Here is an 18,284-nt window from a genome sequence, read left to right as displayed (position 1 = left end):
TTCATCATGTTTGCCCGACCGTCCGGCATTGTCCGCTATCTGGGCCTTGCCTTGATTATACTCTGTGCGCTCTATGCGTTCAAGAATAACGCCTACGAAGCCACAGTCTCCAACCTCCATCGCCCCGGTGGCTTTGGTGGCCTGAGTTCAGCAGCTGACCGTTTGCACAAAGGGTACCAATGCCAAAAAAATTTATTGAACGAGTCGTTTCTCTAACATGGTTGTCGTACAGAAAGAACAAAGCTCATCCGATTGACAGTCTGATTTTCGACGCCCAACACAAGTTTGCCGAACTCCTCTCCAAGGAATCGAAAACCGTCGAGGATGCCGCACAAGCATACCGCAAACGCAGAGGCCGCCACCCGCCTCCCGGCTTCGCTGAATGGTTCGAGTTTGCCCAGTCCAAGGGCGCCATTGTCGTTGAAGATTTCTTCGACCAGATTCACCACGACATTGAGCCGTTTTGGGGTGTCGAGCCGGCCCTCATGCGTCGCGAGTCGCAACACTTTGACATGACCATCAACGTGCGCAACGGAAATGCCACCGCGGGATCCGACTGGTTCTGGACTGCAATCTGGCTCCGTATGATCAAGAATGTTGAGCATCTGCTGCCCGACATGGACATTCCCCTCAACGCCATGGACGAGCCCCGCATCATCGCACCCTACGAGGATATTCAGCACTACATGACAAAGGCTGCCAAGACGATGGGCCTCGCGAAACCCGACAAAATGATTAGCGAGTTCCAGTCTCTGCCGACCGGCGGCAATGCAGACGATGGCGAGATGCGCAACAAGGAGTGGGAGGGCGCAGAGACGAGTAAGCATCCGTTTGCCAATTTCGGGCGAGTCGCATCTGTATACTAACGACCGTTGAACAGACCCTTTCTGGAACTTGGTCCGCCGTGGCTGTCCGCCCAAGAGCCTGGCCCGAACGACGCCTGTGCAGACCGATTTCGCCGGCACGCCCGCCTTCAACACGTCGTATGGCAAGCCGCACTCGTACCAGGGCTTCGTCTCCAACAGCACGCTCTCGCGCGACGTCTGTCACCAGCCGGACCTGCAGGGCCTCGCGGGCGTCTTCATCGAGCCGCTGTCCACCAGCACCACCAAGGTTCTCTTCCCGCTGTTTGGCGGCTCCAAGCTCGCTGTGAACAACGAGATCCTGATCCCGGCCGCCATGTACTACGAGGGCGAGAAGCGCTTCACCGGCGGCGACGAACACGGCGTCGAGTGGTCGGAGAAGTCGCACAACGTCATCTGGCGCGGCGTGGGCACCGGCGGCCGCAACCGCGACAACACCTGGAAGGGCTTCCAGCGCCACCGGTTCGTTGCTATGAACAACGCAACCACGGTGAAACGCGCCGAGTCGGGCGGCGCCCAGGACCAGCCCGAGAACTTCGTCCTGCCGGACGCGTCGTACAATGTCGCCGCGCAAAAGGACGGCAGGCTCGGCGAGTGGCTCGGCAACCTGACCGACGTCGGCCTGACGGACCTCAGCTGCACGCCGGCGCAGGGCGACCTGCGCTGCGCATACATGGACCACGCGTACGACACTGTCAAGGGCGTCGACCTGACGGAGCAATTCAACAGCAAGATCCTGCCCGACATTGACGGCAACTCGTTCTCAGGCCGCTATATTGGCTTCCTCCGCTCGACGTCGCTGCCCATCAAGTCGACCGTCTGGCGCGAGTGGCACGACAGCCGTCTCGTAGCCTGGAAGCACTTTGTCCCCATGGACAACCGCTTCACCGACTACTACGGCATCCTCGACTACTTTCTCGGCTACGAGGGCCGCGGCGCCCACGATGATGCCGCGGAGAAGATTGCCACCGAGGGCAAGGAGTGGGCCGAGCGCGTCCTGCGCAAGGAGGACATGGAGATTTACGTCTTGCGCCTACTGCTCGAGTACGGACGCCTCCTCGACGACCGTAGGGAATCCATGGGCTGGGTCGGCGACGTCCTGGCCAAGCCGTCGTTGATGCGCAAATGGAGGCAATGGTGATGGTCCCCCCCGTCAGCATGTGTCTAGCTATTTTCTGCCCTCAAGACTGATACGAACCGATATGCATCGAATTTCCTGCTTTTCTTCTTCCCCCTGTTCTTCTCCCTTCTTTACACCTATAAGCGGCATGACATGGAACCTCCTGTAGCATTTGACTTCCAAAAGGGTGCTTGACTCTCTTCATCCTACTTCTTGATTTTGCATCGAAAAGATTCAGCTGGCTGCTGATGATTTATACCTTTGGAGTGTTGCGGCGCCGACCAACTCTACTACATTTTTTATCTCCATTCCCCCGTACGGCGTTTGGCTGGGCTATCCACGATATCTGGATCTTTTTGTCTTCCATATTTGTTTCTTGCTTTAGCTACATTTTGACTCCAGTTTCAGCCTGGCAGTTGAGGAACCGAAGCAAAAAAGCTACAGTATTGCGCTGGTTTTCAATGTACTACTACCGTCCCTGTTCACTTCTAGTTACTTTTTACTGCAGGCCTTTGTGTTCCTAGCAGCGAAAGCAGAAAAGGCAGTGCTTCCTTGTCCCTTGAACAGCTGCCAACACAATACTATCCGAAACATTGATATTCCTGGCCAACCTGATGTCACCTGCACAGCGTAAAGCAATAGTCAACTAAAATTTGCCCGAAAATTTGCCCGAAAAAGACGCCTCTATTGCCCCATTTCTAAATAAAAGTACAAGTAGTATACAGCATTTCTACATGTTGACCTCTTCAAAATCCGAGACCCTGCGCGCCAGACTTGGTATCCTCATCGTCCGCCGCGCTGTCCTCCTCGGCCCAGCGGCCCAGGAGCTGCGTGTACGCCGGGCGAAACGGCCAGTCCATCCACGCGCGCATCACCTCCAGCCACTGCTCCTCGTTGACGCAGCGCGCCGGCACCCGGCCCGCGCCCGACAGCGGCGAGCCGCCGCGGTGCGGGTCGTCAAAGCTCGGGCACCTGGCAATCTCGCTGCCGAAGCCGCCCCAGAGGCGGTCGAGCCCGGCCTCGAGCGGGCCGAGGGTGTTGGCGAACCACAGGTGCAGCAGGACGTCGGACATTTCGCCGGAGCGCGTCGTCGCGGGGCCGTACTGTCGCAGGATCGGGTCCATGGCCTTGGGCTGCATATCGAGGAGCGTCGTCGGCGCGTTGGGGAAGAACTCGGTGGGCCGCGTGACGAGCGGCTCGTAGGCGCGGCGGTCCCAGAGCATCGCGGGCGGCGCCTGGCGGAAGAGGTGGTGGTTGTCGACGAGCCGGCGGTACTCGGCGGCCTTGTTCTTGGGGAGGCGGGCGGCGGCGGCGGTGTAGGCGGCGTCGTGCGCGGCAAAGTCGTCAGTGCCGGCGAGGGCGGCGGTTGCGAGCTGTTGTTGCAGGAGGGTGCTGAATCGACCGGCGAGCTTGTGCTCGTGGCGATCGCGGTACTCGAGCTGTTTCAGGCGCCGCAGGTCCTCGCTGGGGCTGTCGGGGCTAACAGAGTCCCGCAGGCGGTTGAGTTCTTGGATGTAGGGTCGCGTGAGCTGCGGCGTTTCCGTGTCCGCGAGCTTCTTGCCCATAAGCGCTGCCGGATCTCGACGGATTCGCTTATATGTCTCTGACTGGCGGTGTGTCGGCATCTCGATTCCAAGCGCCGCCATCCTCGACATGGCGCCGGCGCACGATTCCACATTCAACCACTCGTCGCGCAGGGCCATGCGGGCATGGACGTCGACGGTGCTGCCGCAGACCTCATGAAGCCAGTCGCACGAGAGCTCAGCCTCGAAGGCGCCGCGGCGGCGGCGCAGGATGCTGCGTGGCAGGATGCGGTGCTTGTCCTCGTCGTTGGTCCAGATCAGGAAACGCACCAACCCGTACTGCTGCAGCAGGCTGCTCTGCCGGATGCTGGAGAGGAACTGGTACAGCACCATTGTGCCGACATTGTCGAACCCACGGTAAGGCCGCTTCGGGCACATGGACAGGTTTGCCGTCACGAGCAGCGTGTCGTTGCGCTGCGGGGGTGCCTCTGTTTGGGGTGCGACCTTGCTTTGCGCGGTGAAGCGAGAGGCGACGACATCTTCGAGATTTCCCCAGATTATTCCAGATTTCTTTATAAGCTCGACATTGGGCTTGGATAGAAGGTCGCGCAGGAATGGCTGGTAAAAGTCGGCGTCGAGGTCGAGAAGGACGTGCTTGCGCGGCTGCACAGCTTCATGCAGCGCTTTGCTCCAGAGGCCAGCCCCTGGATTCAGATCTAGCAAGTCGCATCCGGCATGTCTTTCGAGTGAATTCCCTATGTATTTGATAATGTCGGCTGCGGCCAGATGGTGCAATTAGTAGTTGAGTAGATGACGCAGAGCCTGACGAGGATCGCAACGTACAGCAGAGCTCTTCGCTCACTATATTGACTCTTCGTGTATCCACCGGTGCATTCTTGGTTGCGCGTGATCGCGCGCTCCGCCAGAGACCAGTGTCCAAGAGCTGTTGCGCGACATCCGTCTCTGCCGCCAGCCAGTCGACAGGCGGCGACCGGCCCCTGGCTTTGGAGGCGACGCCTCTAGAAGGCTGGCCACTGCGCCATCTCAAGCTGCCAAGCAGCTTGCGTGCGATGGCTCGTTTGTAGGCCGGGCAAGCGATCATCAAGCGGGGGAGAGGGTGATTGAGCAAGATGTTGTGCCGAAAAGCAATCAATCAATCAATCAAGGTCGAGCGCTGGGCAAGCGCCAGCGACAGAAGCTGTGCGACAACTTTTTGGTGGAGCCCACAGCACGATCTCAGGCACCACAGGCAGACGGGTAGATGGCCGAATAATGGTAGGGTAGAATAAATTCCAAGTCCGCTTGGCAGTTTATCTTGTTTCTTCCGAGAAATAGAAGATCTCCTCTTTGCACATTATCCTCGTATTTGTAAACTCACAAGGCTCATCTCGCTTCCTTACTGTAGAGCTGCAAGCTGATTCCCAACAGCACTAAAAGAATGGCTATCTGTAGGCCACTGCTGGTTGGTATTCTCGTTGCTCTGCGGAAGCACTTTGCTTGAAAATCATGCTTGGATTACTATGTGGCATCGTTCATGTCCTTTTGGGCTTTGCTGATTTTCTTGGCAGCTCAACTCGCGGCTCATGTTTAGTCCTCATTCAAGAGAAGTAATAGCACGCCTGTACTTCGCTATCGCAACTGTATCTTACAAGCTGCTGCTCTGGAACAGCAATAATGGTCGAAGCCTCGGAAATTCTAGGATATGCATCTCTGGAATGGACTCTTACATACCAATGTATTTCACAGTAGATAGCCTTGAGGCCCGATCGTCCGCCCAGCGGACTGTGCACGTAAGGACATAGGCCGGCTATTGCACACAGGTCCCCGGGAAAGACCGCGTTGGCTTACCGCCGGAATTTTTATATTTTCTTAAAACCAGCCGAGGGAATATCTCGATGCAGTAGCAGCGGCAGAGATTTACGGCCAAGACCGAGGTGCATAACTCCGTATGCTGTTAGTGCTACGTTGAAGAGAATTTCTGCGTCGCTAGGTACCGAGCTGGAATAGAGGCTATCCACACTGTCGTCATTGTCGCAGGCAGCCGATGACGGCAACGGACACTGACATGTACCTAGTACCAGTAGAGACGAAGAGATTGATCGTTATCACGAGCGTGCGTGAATATGATTTGCCAGCGGCCCTATTTTCTCGACGACTAGCGTTTTTCCGGCAGGGGGAACGCGGCGTTGCGATGGAGATGGGCCCGGTGTTTGTGCATCCATTCGGCGCAGCGATGTGTGTGTATCCATAGAAATGTAGATAGCGGCGGATGGCACGAGTATTGGGACAGAAAAAGACGCGTTTAGCAGGTGGCGGGGAGGCAGAGTTCGACTGGTGAATGCTGCCTGCGTATGTGCCTTTGCGGTGGCACGATGATGTCTAGAGGCGAACTGCCCGTCGCTGTTCCAGCCTCAAGCCGCTTACATCGCAGATGGCTGCCGTAACCATGGCATTGAAATTGGTAACGATGGAATAAGCAAAGTATAATCATGGCTGTTCTGTCAGAAACGGCTTTGGGCTAGACATACAGCACCAGTAGACAAGCAGCTGCACCAAGCGCCTCCACTGTGGGCGAATGAAGTATTCTCCATCAGCACGGGTCACTTTCAGCATGGCAAATGACATAATGTACCCCTCCCAACAGAAACTCTCGAGATCCACTACAACTTTTTCTGCCGCTCACGGTGTTGCTCGGCCTCTCCTCCTGTTTCTGCCCCCTTCATAAACCACTCAATTGCCCCGGGAAACTTCCATCTGTTTTCCTACTATACCAATTATTCGCAATCATGGCCTACGGAGAAATTGATCAACTGGCTATCAACACCATCCGCCTTCTGGCGGTAAGTTTTATTTCCCATTCTCATGCTACCGCTGGGACCCCTCCATAGCTAGCACCCCGCCATGCCGTTGCAGCGACTCTGGCGTCTCAGCTTTGGCATCGCGGGCAAGCTGCTACACGTGCCGAATCCGTCGACAAAATGGCAAAAAGAGAGTCAGAATACTAACGAGAGCCTCTTTCCAGGTGGATGCCACCTTCCACAGCAACTCGGGCCATCCCGGTGCTCCCATGTAAGCTCCCTCACGCTGTCGAACGCAGCTTGCCACCCCGCCATGCTTCATCCGGTCGGGCCGCAACAACGAGAGAACAATCAGCTAACTCACAACTTTAGGGGCATGGCTCCCGTTGCCCACGTCCTTTTCAACAAGTTCATGCGCTTCAACCCCCAGAACCCCTCGTGGCTGAACCGCGATCGTTTTGTCCTCTCGTAAGTTCTGACCGCCCGCGCCACTGCCCAACTGGGTAGCTCCGCCATGCTCATCTCCAACTAACAACACCAATCAGCAACGGTCACGGCTGCATGCTCCAATATGCTCTGCTTCACCTTTTCGGCTACAAGCTGTCCATGGATGACATCAAGGCTTTCCGCGTGAGTACTTCCCCTATTTTCTGCCCGCCCGCCCCAGCGCACCAGAGCTGACCGGGCCCTCGCCACACAGTCAGTCGACAGCATCACTCCCGGCCACCCCGAGGCTCATGATACTCCCGGCATCGAGGTCACCACTGGCCCCCTCGGCCAGGGTGTCTGCAACGCCGTTGGTCTTGCCATGGCCCAGGCCCACTCTGCTGCCATCTTCAACAAGGATGGCTTTGACCTGCTCAACAACTACACATACTGCTTCCTCGGCGATGGCTGCCTGATGGAGGGCGTCTCGAGTGAGGCCAGCTCCTTGGCTGGTCACCTCCAGCTCGGTAACCTCATCTGCATTTACGACGATAACCACATTTCCATTGACGGTGACATCAACTGCGCCTTCACTGAGGACGTTGTCAAGCGTTATGAGGCCTACGGCTGGCACGTCGTTACCGTCGGTGACGGTGACAACGACCTCGATGGCATTGAGGCCGCCATTAAGGAGTGCCAGTCTGTCAAGGACAAGCCCTCCATGATCAAGCTCCGCACCACCATTGGTTACGGCTCTCTCAAGCAGGGTACCGGCGGCGTCCACGGCTCTCCCCTCAAGGCCGACGACGTTGCTCAGGTCAAGAAGAAGTTCGGCTTCAACCCCGACGAGACCTTCGCCGTTCCCCAAAAGGTCTACGACCTCTACGGCAAGCACTCTTCCGATGGTGCCGCCGCCGAGGCCGAGTGGAACCAGCTTTTCGCCAAGTACAAGGAGAGTTTCCCCAAGGAGCACGCTGACCTTGTCCGTCGCCAGGCTGGCGAGCTTCCCCAGGGCTGGGAGAAGTCCCTGCCCACCTACACTCCCGCCGACGATGCCGTCGCCACCCGCAAGCTCTCCGAGACCGTCCTTACCAAGATTGAGGCTACCGTTCCCGAGCTCTTTGGTGGTTCCGCCGACCTGACTGGCTCCAACCTTACCCGCTGGAAGGATGCCGTCGACTTCCAGCCCAAGGCCACCGGCCTCGGTGACTACTCTGGCCGTTACGTCCGCTATGGTGTCCGTGAGCACGCCATGGGTGCCATCCTCAACGGTCTCGCCGCCTACGGTACCATCCTGCCCTACGCCGGCACATTCCTCAACTTCGTCTCCTACGCTGCCGGAGCCGTTCGTTTGTCCGCTCTGTCGCACTTCCGCGTCATCTGGGTCGCCACCCACGACTCCATTGGTCTCGGTGAGGACGGTCCTACTCACCAGCCTATTGAGACTCTTGCCCACTTCCGCGCCCTGCCCAACTGCATGGTCTGGCGCCCTGCTGACGGCAACGAGACCTCCGCTGCCTACTACGTCGCCATGACCTCCAAGAGCACCCCCAGCATCGTTGCTCTGTCGCGCCAGAACCTTCCCCAGCTCGAGGGCTGCACCATCGAGAAGGCCTCCAAGGGTGCCTACGTCCTGCAGGAGGTCGAGGGCGCCAACATTACCCTCATCTCTACCGGCTCCGAGGTTTCCATCTGTGTCGAAGCCGCCAAGTACCTCTCCGAGAAGCACGGCCTCAAGGCCCGTATTGTCTCTATTCCTTGCTTCGAGGTCTTTGACACGCAGTCCAAGGAGTACCGCCTCTCTGTCCTGCCCGACGGCATCCCCATCTTGTCGGTCGAGGTCATGAGCACCATGGGCTGGGAGCGCTACTCGCACGAGCAGTTCGGTCTCAACCGCTTCGGTGCCTCTGGCGCCTACAAGGACGTCTACAAGAAGTTCGAGTTCACCCCCGAGGGCATCGCCAAGCGCGCCGTCGCCACCGTCGACTTCTGGAAGGATGTTCCCAACGTCCGCTCTCCTCTGAACCGCGCCTTCCAGCAGCTTATCTAATTATACCACAATAAAATGAGACGATGATGATGTAAATATAAAACAAATAAAAAAAGGTCAAAAATACATGTCAGTCAGTTTGATAACTGAATTATGGGTTGGGAAAGCAGGACAAAATCTATAGTTGCTTAGCTATTTATTCATTTATTTTCAAAACCAATACTCATGTTTGTACTTTATCGTGATGTAAATATCGTCAGTGTGCTCATTTTGACCTTCTCCCCGTGGAGAACCGCTTCACAATTCAGCACAAAACTCAGAAACGAGTCCCTCAACTAGATGCAAAATTATCTCTGAAAAACTCCCAAAGACGCCGCTATGATGTATACAACCCCCTTTACCTCAGTTCAAGTTTAGGCCATGCACAATTCCAGAAACATTAGGCACCCTCACTGCCAAACTCGTTTGTCCAGTCGACTTGCTTCTCAACGTCGTCCTTGGACACGGTCGGGTGCGAGTCCTCGAGGGCGACCTCAAAGTCTTGTATAGCCACGTCGGGGGCGAGCAGCTCGTCCGACTTGACGTCGTCGTACGTCATCTCAATCTGCTCGGGATCGCCTGGTGAGCATGGCGTCAGCATGCGATTGCCGTCTTTCATGACCTGTTTGATTGCGAGTAGGGTTAGCATTCCAGCCATCTTGAGCTGCAGACAATGAAACAAGTCCAATCTGTCAATAAAAGAAGATACGTACGGCTTTGAAATGCGTTGCTTGCAGAATCTTTCGGACGGGACGCATCAGGGCGTGCTGGACCACGTTGGCGATGTCGCTGCCGGAGAAGCCGTCCGACTTGGCGGCGAGCGTGTTGTAGTCGCTGGACTGCAGCGCCGTGTCCGTGTCGCCAATGGCGAGGCGGAACATGCGCGCGCGGCCGTTGAGGTCGGGCAGGCCAATGTGCACGCGCCGCTGGAAGCGTCGACGGATGGCGGCGTCGAGCTGCCAGGGGATGTTGGTGGCGCCGAGGACGAGGATGCCCTTGCTGTCGTTGCCGACGCCGTCCATCTGGACCAGGATCTCCGTCTTGATGCGCCGCGAGGCTTCCGACTCGCCCTCGCCGCGCGGGCCGCACAGGGCGTCGATTTCGTCAATGAAGATGACGGAGGGTTTGTTCTCTCTCGCCATGGAAAACAGCAACTTGACGAGTCTGGGGGTTGGAATTCGTTAGCGGGATGCAGATCTCTGCCGTGCCGGAGAGCATAGCCTCACCTTTCGCTTTCACCCATCCATTTGCTGACCAGATCCGAACTGCTTATACTGAAAAAGGTACTGTTTGCCTCTGTCGCGACAGCCTTGGCAAGATAACTCTTGCCGGTACCGGGAGGACCGTAGAGCAGGATGCCTTTCCACGCTTGTCGCTTGCCCTGGAAGAGGCTTGGAAATTTGATGGGGAGGACGACAGCCTCCTTGAGCGTCTCCTTGGCTGCTTCGAGACCAGCAATATCCTCCCACCGCACGTTCGGCCTCTCTTGCAGAATCGCGCCCGAGAGTGCGTTTCTCAGCTTTTTGTTGTCGTCGTCGTCATTCGAGCCCTTGGCCTTGCCGCCAGCGCTGGCACCGTTGGCGCCCATGAGGCCCTTGCCGCCGTTGGTGTTGTCAGCCTCGGCCTGCAGGAACTGCTTGAGCTTCTCGGCGCGGTCGAGGTACGTCGCCATCTTTTCTTGCATGGTGGCCTTGAGGGCCTTGTTCTTTTCCCACTTGAGCGCCTTGACCCACAGCTCCATCGAGGACATGTACAGGTCAAAGGCCTTTTGGTATTCCTTGTTGTGGTCGGCCGCAATAGCCTTTTGCACCTCGGCGATGGCGCGGTCTCGGAAGTTTGTCGACATTTTGTGCGGTGCACACTGGGCGCGAGAGTCGTGCAGGGAGGAGGGGGGAATGTGAATTCGAGTTGCGCCGCGCAAGGGGGACAGTATGTGGGCACCAGACAGAGGTGATTCGCGAATGTTGCGCGCAAGGTGAGCTCCGCGTGGTGATTTTCGACTTTTGGGCGTCTGCCTGAAGTGCTCGAGTCGTCATCTGTCTGTGGCTGCCTCTGTCGCCAACCAGTCAACATTGGCGGGGTAACATGTACCTATCGGGGCGACTCCAACGCCGCCCATAGCGGGGCATCTTTGGGGAGGGTGAGAAGCTCTAGCGACTGCAACAGAAACGCCGAAGCCGAATTCAGCTGTAAGATAGTTTTGCGGCTGTTTGTTTCACTACTCAAGGGGTTTTATATTGCGCCGGGAGCAATTGATTGCATCAGTCTTCGCCATGGCTGCACCGCAAGCCCGCCTGCAGGCGCTCTCGGAGGAGTATCAAAAACTTCAGCAAGGCAAGTTGATGGCAACGCAACAATACGGACTGCTTCTAACGCCTGGTTCAGATCTACAGTCTTCTGTTGACTCGAGACAAAAGCTTGACGGACAGCGCCAAGAGAACCTCAGCGTACAAAAGGTATAGTCATAGCAGGAGAGGTTGACGGGAACACTAGCTCACCATTTGTAGGAGTTTGAGACGTTGGCTGAAGGCGAGACCATCTACAAACTTGCTGGTCCTGTTCTTCTAAAGCAAGAAAAATTTGAGGCTGAAAACACTGTCAAGGGAAGACTTGACTTTATCAGCAATGAGATGTATGTCAGATGCGCTCCATACGAGACATGTGCGAACAGCAACTGATATATGCAGGTCACGTCTTGAGACCCAAATCAAAGAAACGCAGGGAAAGATTGACAACAAGCGTACGGAAATCATTCAGGTCCAAACGGCTGCCCAGCAAGCTGCTGGAAACGCCGGCGCCCAGTAAACCAGGCGAAGTACCAATTGACATGGGAAGAGAGCTATTTGCAACTTGGCCAAAAGTTTTAGAGGATATGAAATACCCATCCTGAGTTTTATTTATTCATCTTTCCAGGAATCGGCGTGCTCTGCGAGCATACGTGGCGCCGGCTCAGCACATGGCAGTTGTGGCTGCCTGCGGTTGCGATACTAGTACGCAAACCCGTGGCAGAGCTTTAGGGATGTCAAATTGCCACGTCTAGCAATTTAAACCAAATAAGAGTAGAATCAACCGCATTGTTGTCTCAGCATTTAGCATACATTTTCGGGGCCTACAGCTCCCTCAGACGTCATTCGCCGCCCCGTCATGTGCATACCTGTGACCCGTGTGGATGCGCGTCACTGCACCGTTTTCCAGGCACCAGGTCTGCAGCTACCCCTCCAAGTCCATCATCGGCAAACATTTGCCCAAGCGTGGCACATAAAACATTTGCCACGGGCTGACGACCAACTTGCGATGCTCTTCTCCTCCAACGTCTTCCGATAGGGAGAACTGACGTATTTCGACTCCATCTACCGCGCTGCTTCGTCATGGATGCTTCTTCAGCGATGCGGCCGGGCAGGCCGCCCACTGTCCAGGACCTTGTGGCCCAGGCCGAGAACTTTGCCTTTAACGTCAATATCCCGCTCCGACACTGGATAAGAACAGCAGAGACGCTATGCCAAGAAGTATGGTGCCCAAAAACGTGCCTGGCCGCCGCCCTGCCCAGCCGCCGAGCTAACCTACATGATAGGCAGCGTTTGCCATGTCCGACAGCGATTACGGCCGAGCCTATATGATGCTGTACCGACACTCTGTCCTCGTGCTGAATTATCTGGCCACGCATCCAGAGTACAAAGATCCGCTCGCGCGCAAGTCTGTCAAGGCGCTGCAAGCTCGCATCGGCGATGTCATTCAAGAGCTGGAAATGCTCAAACCTGCTATCGAGAGCAGTCTCCAGGAATGGGAGCGAATGCGACCGCGAAAACCTCAGCACCCCGCATCGAGCGACGGTGCAGCGTGCTCGTATGCCGGATTTGCGGCGCAGGACCCTACTCTGCAACGCCAGACGACGATTCTCGACGCCGCAGACCACCAGGACTTGGCTGTGGACCTGGCCCAGGAAGAGCTCGACCGCCGGACTCGTGTGCGTCGGACGAAACAAGACAGCTATAATTCCAGAACAACATCTCTCAGGCCTTACTTTGACAGTTGGCGAAACGATTATCTCAGCAAAACGGAGGACGTTGACCTGCAGCAGCAAATGGCAGCGGTTCGCAACAACCTTGATCGCAACGCCGAGGCACAGCAGGATACCGATGCGTATAGCCAGGGTCGTTCAGAAACCGGACGGTATCACTATCCCTCGGTTTCCAAGCCGCGGCCGATAGATGTCCAGCACGAGCAGCAGCCTGCGATACCTCCCAAGTTTCCTCCTCTAGTACCGGAACGGCCACCCAAGGAAGCACCTCCGACGTGGGATGCACGCGAAGAGCCGCCTGTGCCTCCACCAAACTACAATCAATCATCTGCGCCAACGCCACCTCCGAAAGCGCCTTTGTCGACACCGGCAGTACCGAAGAAGGAGCGGCTTACTTTCAAGCCTGGTGCCTATCTAGAGAATGGAGATCCGATTCGGTCCATGTTTATACCCAGCAAGCTTCGCCGGACATTCTTGGACATTGCTGCTAAGAACACGGCCGCAGGGCTCGAGATGTGTGGAGTTCTTTGCGGAAGTCCGGTCAACAACGCACTCTTTGTGCGCTGTCTCATTATACCTGACCAAAAATGCACATCGGATACCGTGGAGACGGTGAACGAAGCCACCATGGCCGAGTATTGCATGAATGAAGATTTGCTTGTGCTCGGGTGGATTCACACACACCCGACGCAGACATGCTTTATGAGCTCTCGGGACTTGCACACCCACGCTGGTTATCAGATTATGATGCCAGAAAGTGTGGCTATTGTTTGCGCGCCAAAGTTCAGCCCATCGTATGTACACTGTGGACGGTTGTTCGACTCTGAAGACTCACTAACGGACACTAGATATGGCATTTTCCGACTGACGCACCCGCCTGGCCTGAGCCATATCCTTGACTGCAAGCAGACGAGCACATTTCACCCGCACTCGGTTGACAACCTGTACTGCGAGACGGAACATCCTACTGGGCACGTGTACGAGAGCGACAAGCTGCCGTTTTATGTACAGGACCTCAGAACGCAATGAGAGGAGCGGAGATAGATGGCATTGCTTACATGGCCTTGTACGATACCCATCCTGTATAGAGGTGACATACTTAGTTGAAATGTGAACGCAAGGGCGCGGGCAGTTGAACCGCTGTCGAAAGTTGTGCACGGCATTTACAAATGTGATCATTTCTAATCAGTAACACAGAGCGGACAGAAACAACCGCCGACCTGGAGGAATGTGTACAGCCGGACAGGAGAGTGTTCAGCTGACATCTCTAGTTCCCCAGTTGCGTCTCACCCACAGTTTGACGGTCCTTTGATCCAAGTATATCCCTGCATGGCCTTCAGCGGTAGAAGCAATCAATCAGGTGGGCTCCTTGGCCCGCGACAGTGCGTCTTTGATGTGTAGTCAATCTATTTCTCTGGTGTCACTCTCCCAGCGGCCACCGTGTAACGTCCCACTGCTAAGAATACGCTGTTGATGCTCCGAAAGCAGCGCTAACTACCTATAAACCCGACATACCTTATGCCATGTCCGCAAGGGTCAACGTACCAAGCCGCAGCGGGCTCGGGCGCTGTCCCAGGGGATCTAGTGCCCCGCGCAACGTAGCGTTTCAGCGGTAAGCGCCTGAAGAGGCAACGATTCGCTGACAGGCGTCGTTGGCATGAAACCACACGGTAGGTAGGAAACAGGGAAGCATTTTCAACGCATGCGGCTCAATCAGTAATTAAAAAGACAGTTGTCAAACTGCACTAGCCCCCCACGGGAAGCGAATTAATTTGTCCATTGTCGTTTAGTTTTTTGCAGTATCATGTTGTCTTTAATATACCACGGGTGGGTCCTACCTATTCATTGTGCTGTGCAGGACAAGAACCCCTTGTCCACGACTTACACACCTCGCTTTCCCACTCCCTCGATAATATTTAAGCTTGCTCATCCCCATACCCTGGCCTTGGACCTTGTAACAAGAAGAAACCCTGGTTCTCAACATTTTCCCATCGAAAAAGTCAAGAAAAAAAAAAGAAACAACCATGAAACTCACTCTGGCCCTGTCTGCTGTCTTGCAGCTGGCCACTCTCGCCGCGGCCAACAAGGCCGTCGACGCCATCAAGATCATCGCGCCCGGGTCCGTTAGCTGCCCGCCCAGCGAGGCCGCCGAGTGCCGCACCGCCGACCAGGCCGCGACGCCCCTCATCAAGGCCATGGCCGCCTACAAGCTCGAGACGGCCAACGAGATTGCCGCCGTGCTGGCGCTCATGGCGTTTGAATCGGTCGACTTCCGCTACAAGCACAACGTCTACCCGGGCCGGCCCGGGCAGGGCACCGCCAACATGCAAATGGCAAACTACAACCTGTTGTACGCAAAGTCGCTCGACGGCGTCAAGGACAAGGTGGCCGACGTCGAGTCGGTCGACGGCCTGGCCCCGGACAAGCTCAACTACATCCTGTCGCTGGTGCAGCCCGACGAGCACAACTTTGCGAGCGGGCCGTGGTTCCTGACGACGCAGTGCCCAAAGGCGGTGCGCGACGCGCTGCAGAAGAATATCGATGCTGGGTTCGCGGCGTACATGGCCTGCGTGGGCGTGAGTGTGACGCCGGAGCGACAGGCGTACTTGACGCGCGCGAAAAAGGCGTTTGGGATTAAGTAGGTAGACTTTGGTGGCTTAGCTGACGAAAGTTTCCTCTTTCTTGGGGGGTTGCTGGTCAGCCTCCATCATATTTTCTCGTATGTAGATCGACATTATGTGAGTACATATAAAAACAAATTGTACATTTTGCTATGCTACCGTGTTTGGGTCGATGCTCGTGACAACTTGGTCTGCTTAGTTACTGTCTCGTAACGTTAGCATTCACGTCATTGCCAGAAATGCTGCCCTGAAATTCACATATACTGATATGTAGCTCGTCGGCATAGAAATCATCGTCCCATACCCAAGTTAGTTTCAAAGTTCCTCGCCAGTCAGAAAGGAGGCGAACGAGGCGAGCGCCATACGGCGCCACCACATTTACTTTCATCCCTCCGCCAAGTCAAGAACTGCGGCGTTCCGACAAATATATAAGCATGTTTCATTCTTGTCTGCTTGTGTTCTTCAGTATTCATCCCATCATCAGTTTCAAATTGTCAACCGCCTGCAGATTCGCTCGATTTTACTTCTCGCCGTCGTGGCGTCGCTCATTGCGCCGCCGGCACTTGCAGTCGACAGCGAAGTTCATCTTCCCTCCGCCCGTTACAACGGACTGATTCTTTCCAATGGAATCACTCAGTGGCTGGGCATGCGCTACGCCTCGCCGCCTACCGGACCCTGACGCTTCAGGCACCCACACGAGCCCGAGGACGAGGATGACATGCAGTCTGCGCGAGCTCACGGCGATCTTTGCCTTGTCACGGGCAATCCAGTGGATGATCCTGGCCATAGCGAAGATTGCCTTTTCATCAATGTCCAGGCTCCCTCCAATGCTAAAGAAAAATCCAACCTGCCCGTGTTCGTCTACGTCTCTGGGGATGGGTACGAGAACACACGGGCCGATTCCAACGTAAATGCTACACATTTGTTGGAGAACAACGGCATGAACTTTGTCGTCATCACGTTTAACTACCGCGTTGGACCATATGGATTCTTGATCAAGGGCAATAACACCAGCACCAACAATGGAATCAGGGATCAGGTCAAGGCTCTGGACTGGGTGAACAATTTCATCCATCACTTCGGTGGCGATCCCAAGCACGTTGTCATTGGAGGATCTGGCATTGGCGCGCAAAATGTTCTGATTCTTCTTACCATGCAAAAGAGCAGTAATCATCGCTTCACAGGCATCATTGCAGAGTCTCCTTCATTTGCCCCGATGCTTAACATGACCGAAGCAGACGTGCGATACCGTGAGTTCGTGAAGCAGGTGGGTTGTGATGGTACAACAGAGTACGGTCTTCTTTCCAGATCGCCGATAGAAAATGGCGAAGACTCTAGCCTCGAGTGCATGCGCAAACTCTCCGCCGAGGAAATCCAGGCTGCGAGCCGCAATGCGACCTTATCCAACCTCAAGGTACCACCTTGGGACCCGTGGCTGCCGCTCATCGACGACGACGTCATCGTCGACACCATCTCCAACAACTTCGGGCAGAGTCACTACGCCAGAGTCCCGTTTATGATCGGCAACATTGTCAACAATAGCCCCGAGTTTGCGTACCACCGCGGCTCCACCACGGAAGACTCCATCGAGTACATGCACGCCCTGTACCCCAACCTCCTACCAAAGGACTTGGAGGAGATTGGTCCCATGTATCCCAAGCACACGCTCAAACACGGCCAAGGGCCAGAGACCATCAGCAACGCTCATCAGGATTCGCGCTACACTTGCCCCGCCCTGTTCGCGGCGGAAGTCATGAAGCAAGAAGGCATCGATTCAGCCTGGCTCTATCTCTGGCAAGTCGAGGAGCGGGAGATTCAAGATGCCGTCGTCCGCCAAAACATCGAGACCGCCACGCTCTGGGGGCGACCCGCCGTCAGCTTCAGCCCAGGACGCTACAGCGAGGGCGGCGTCAACGAGGACGTCCCGTTTCTCAAGCAGCGATACTGGACCAGCTTTGTCAAGTCGCTCGACCCGAACACGGACACCAAACGCAAGGACTCATCGAAGGTTGGGCCTCACAAGGTCAAGCTTACCCATTGGGAACGGTGGAGGCCACAAAGACGCGCACGCCTTGTCTTTAGAAATGGCGGGGAAACAAAGGTTGAGGATACCGGCCACCTCAGATGGTCTTGTAGTTTCTGGAAGCGACTGTCGCCGAGAATGCACATTTAAGCTGCCGAGCGGGACGACGCAGGTTGAATTAATATTCCCTTGTCACTAAAATGAAATAAAACTCCAGAAAACCCACAAAGGTTTGTAGTATTAGCTACTTAGTAATAAGTTAAAGCCTACTACTTGGCACTATAGACATTCCCCTCCTGCTTGGCGAAATCTTCTAGTTGGTGCTTGACTTGTTCGGGACGTTCTAAAAACGCCCGTCTTCCGTGACAATTATGCGACAATGTGCACTGCAGCAAAGAAAACCCCCTAAATTTTGAGATGTCATGAATTCCGGGCCACGAACCATGAACAGGGGTATTTCCAAGATGCTTCAGCATCTTTCCCCCGCAGCCACTTCTTCTAGTTCGATTAGCGTCTTACTGCTCCGCACGATCCCCGCCTACATCAGCCCAGCAAATACCCGACGGTTTATAATTCAGGGTAACGCGTATGCCTTTGGAGCAATATCGGATGCCAGAGGTGTGCAGAGAATCGCCAAAACTGTCTGCTCTGCGACGGATTGGATACAGTCCTCGGCGGAACGTCACCTTTCCAGTGGACTCACAGAGTGGACAAAAGGTAGCCCAAACGGGACTTGGCTACTTGAAAGAAACTGTAGTTGTCTAGAATCAGAAACATGTTTACGGCTTTGCTAGAATTCGTCGACTCCTCCCAAGTATCAGACGAAGAGGATACGAACCGTCGGGCTTCATCATTCTCCAAAT

General features: G+C 55.4%; 7 protein-coding genes across 7 annotated transcripts; 5 read left to right on the top strand and 2 right to left on the bottom strand.

Moving 5' to 3' along the window:
* Positions 1-6: 6 nt before the first annotated feature.
* On the top strand, positions 7-2,004 carry LMH87_000724 (uncharacterized protein; the record flags this gene model as incomplete). The annotated part of the gene is made up of 3 exons (XM_056198682.1): positions 7-173; positions 233-819; positions 881-2,004. 3 exons carry the CDS (start codon positions 7-9, stop codon positions 2,002-2,004), a joined length of 1,878 nt encoding a protein of 625 aa, XP_056055607.1.
* Positions 2,005-2,729: 725 nt separating this feature from the next.
* Positions 2,730-4,608, bottom strand: LMH87_000723 (uncharacterized protein; the record flags this gene model as incomplete). Its single annotated transcript, XM_056198681.1, has 2 exons — positions 2,730-4,282; positions 4,350-4,608. 2 exons carry the CDS (start codon positions 4,606-4,608, stop codon positions 2,730-2,732), a joined length of 1,812 nt encoding a protein of 603 aa, XP_056055606.1.
* Positions 4,609-6,292: 1,684 nt separating this feature from the next.
* LMH87_000722 (uncharacterized protein) lies at positions 6,293-8,780 on the top strand (the record flags this gene model as incomplete). The annotated part of the gene is made up of 5 exons (XM_056198680.1): positions 6,293-6,346; positions 6,529-6,575; positions 6,677-6,772; positions 6,850-6,934; positions 7,005-8,780. 5 exons carry the CDS (start codon positions 6,293-6,295, stop codon positions 8,778-8,780), a joined length of 2,058 nt encoding a protein of 685 aa, XP_056055605.1.
* A 379-nt stretch (positions 8,781-9,159) lies between these two features.
* On the bottom strand, positions 9,160-10,605 carry LMH87_000721 (uncharacterized protein; the record flags this gene model as incomplete). Its single annotated transcript, XM_056198679.1, has 3 exons — positions 9,160-9,381; positions 9,473-9,923; positions 9,986-10,605. 3 exons carry the CDS (start codon positions 10,603-10,605, stop codon positions 9,160-9,162), a joined length of 1,293 nt encoding a protein of 430 aa, XP_056055604.1.
* Positions 10,606-11,032: 427 nt separating this feature from the next.
* On the top strand, positions 11,033-11,564 carry LMH87_000720 (uncharacterized protein; the record flags this gene model as incomplete). The annotated part of the gene is made up of 4 exons (XM_056198678.1): positions 11,033-11,093; positions 11,145-11,215; positions 11,267-11,391; positions 11,447-11,564. The coding sequence occupies 4 exons, from the start codon at positions 11,033-11,035 to the stop codon at positions 11,562-11,564; spliced, it is 375 nt and encodes a 124-aa protein (XP_056055603.1).
* A 563-nt stretch (positions 11,565-12,127) lies between these two features.
* Positions 12,128-13,806, top strand: LMH87_000719 (uncharacterized protein; the record flags this gene model as incomplete). The annotated part of the gene is made up of 3 exons (XM_056198677.1): positions 12,128-12,265; positions 12,331-13,571; positions 13,626-13,806. The coding sequence occupies 3 exons, from the start codon at positions 12,128-12,130 to the stop codon at positions 13,804-13,806; spliced, it is 1,560 nt and encodes a 519-aa protein (XP_056055602.1).
* A 995-nt stretch (positions 13,807-14,801) lies between these two features.
* On the top strand, positions 14,802-17,571 carry LMH87_000718 (uncharacterized protein; the record flags this gene model as incomplete). Its single annotated transcript, XM_056198676.1, has 4 exons — positions 14,802-15,353; positions 15,505-15,515; positions 15,686-15,706; positions 16,086-17,571. 4 exons carry the CDS (start codon positions 14,802-14,804, stop codon positions 17,569-17,571), a joined length of 2,070 nt encoding a protein of 689 aa, XP_056055601.1.
* Between the last annotated feature and the right edge of the window lie 713 nt (positions 17,572-18,284).

This window comes from Akanthomyces muscarius, chromosome 6, assembly GCF_028009165.1.
Source record: "Akanthomyces muscarius strain Ve6 chromosome 6, whole genome shotgun sequence".
Taxonomy (NCBI): Eukaryota; Fungi; Ascomycota; class Sordariomycetes; order Hypocreales; family Cordycipitaceae; genus Akanthomyces; species Akanthomyces muscarius.
The sequence above is the reverse complement of the archived record's forward strand: the minus strand, read 5'-3'. Positions and strand labels throughout refer to the sequence as shown.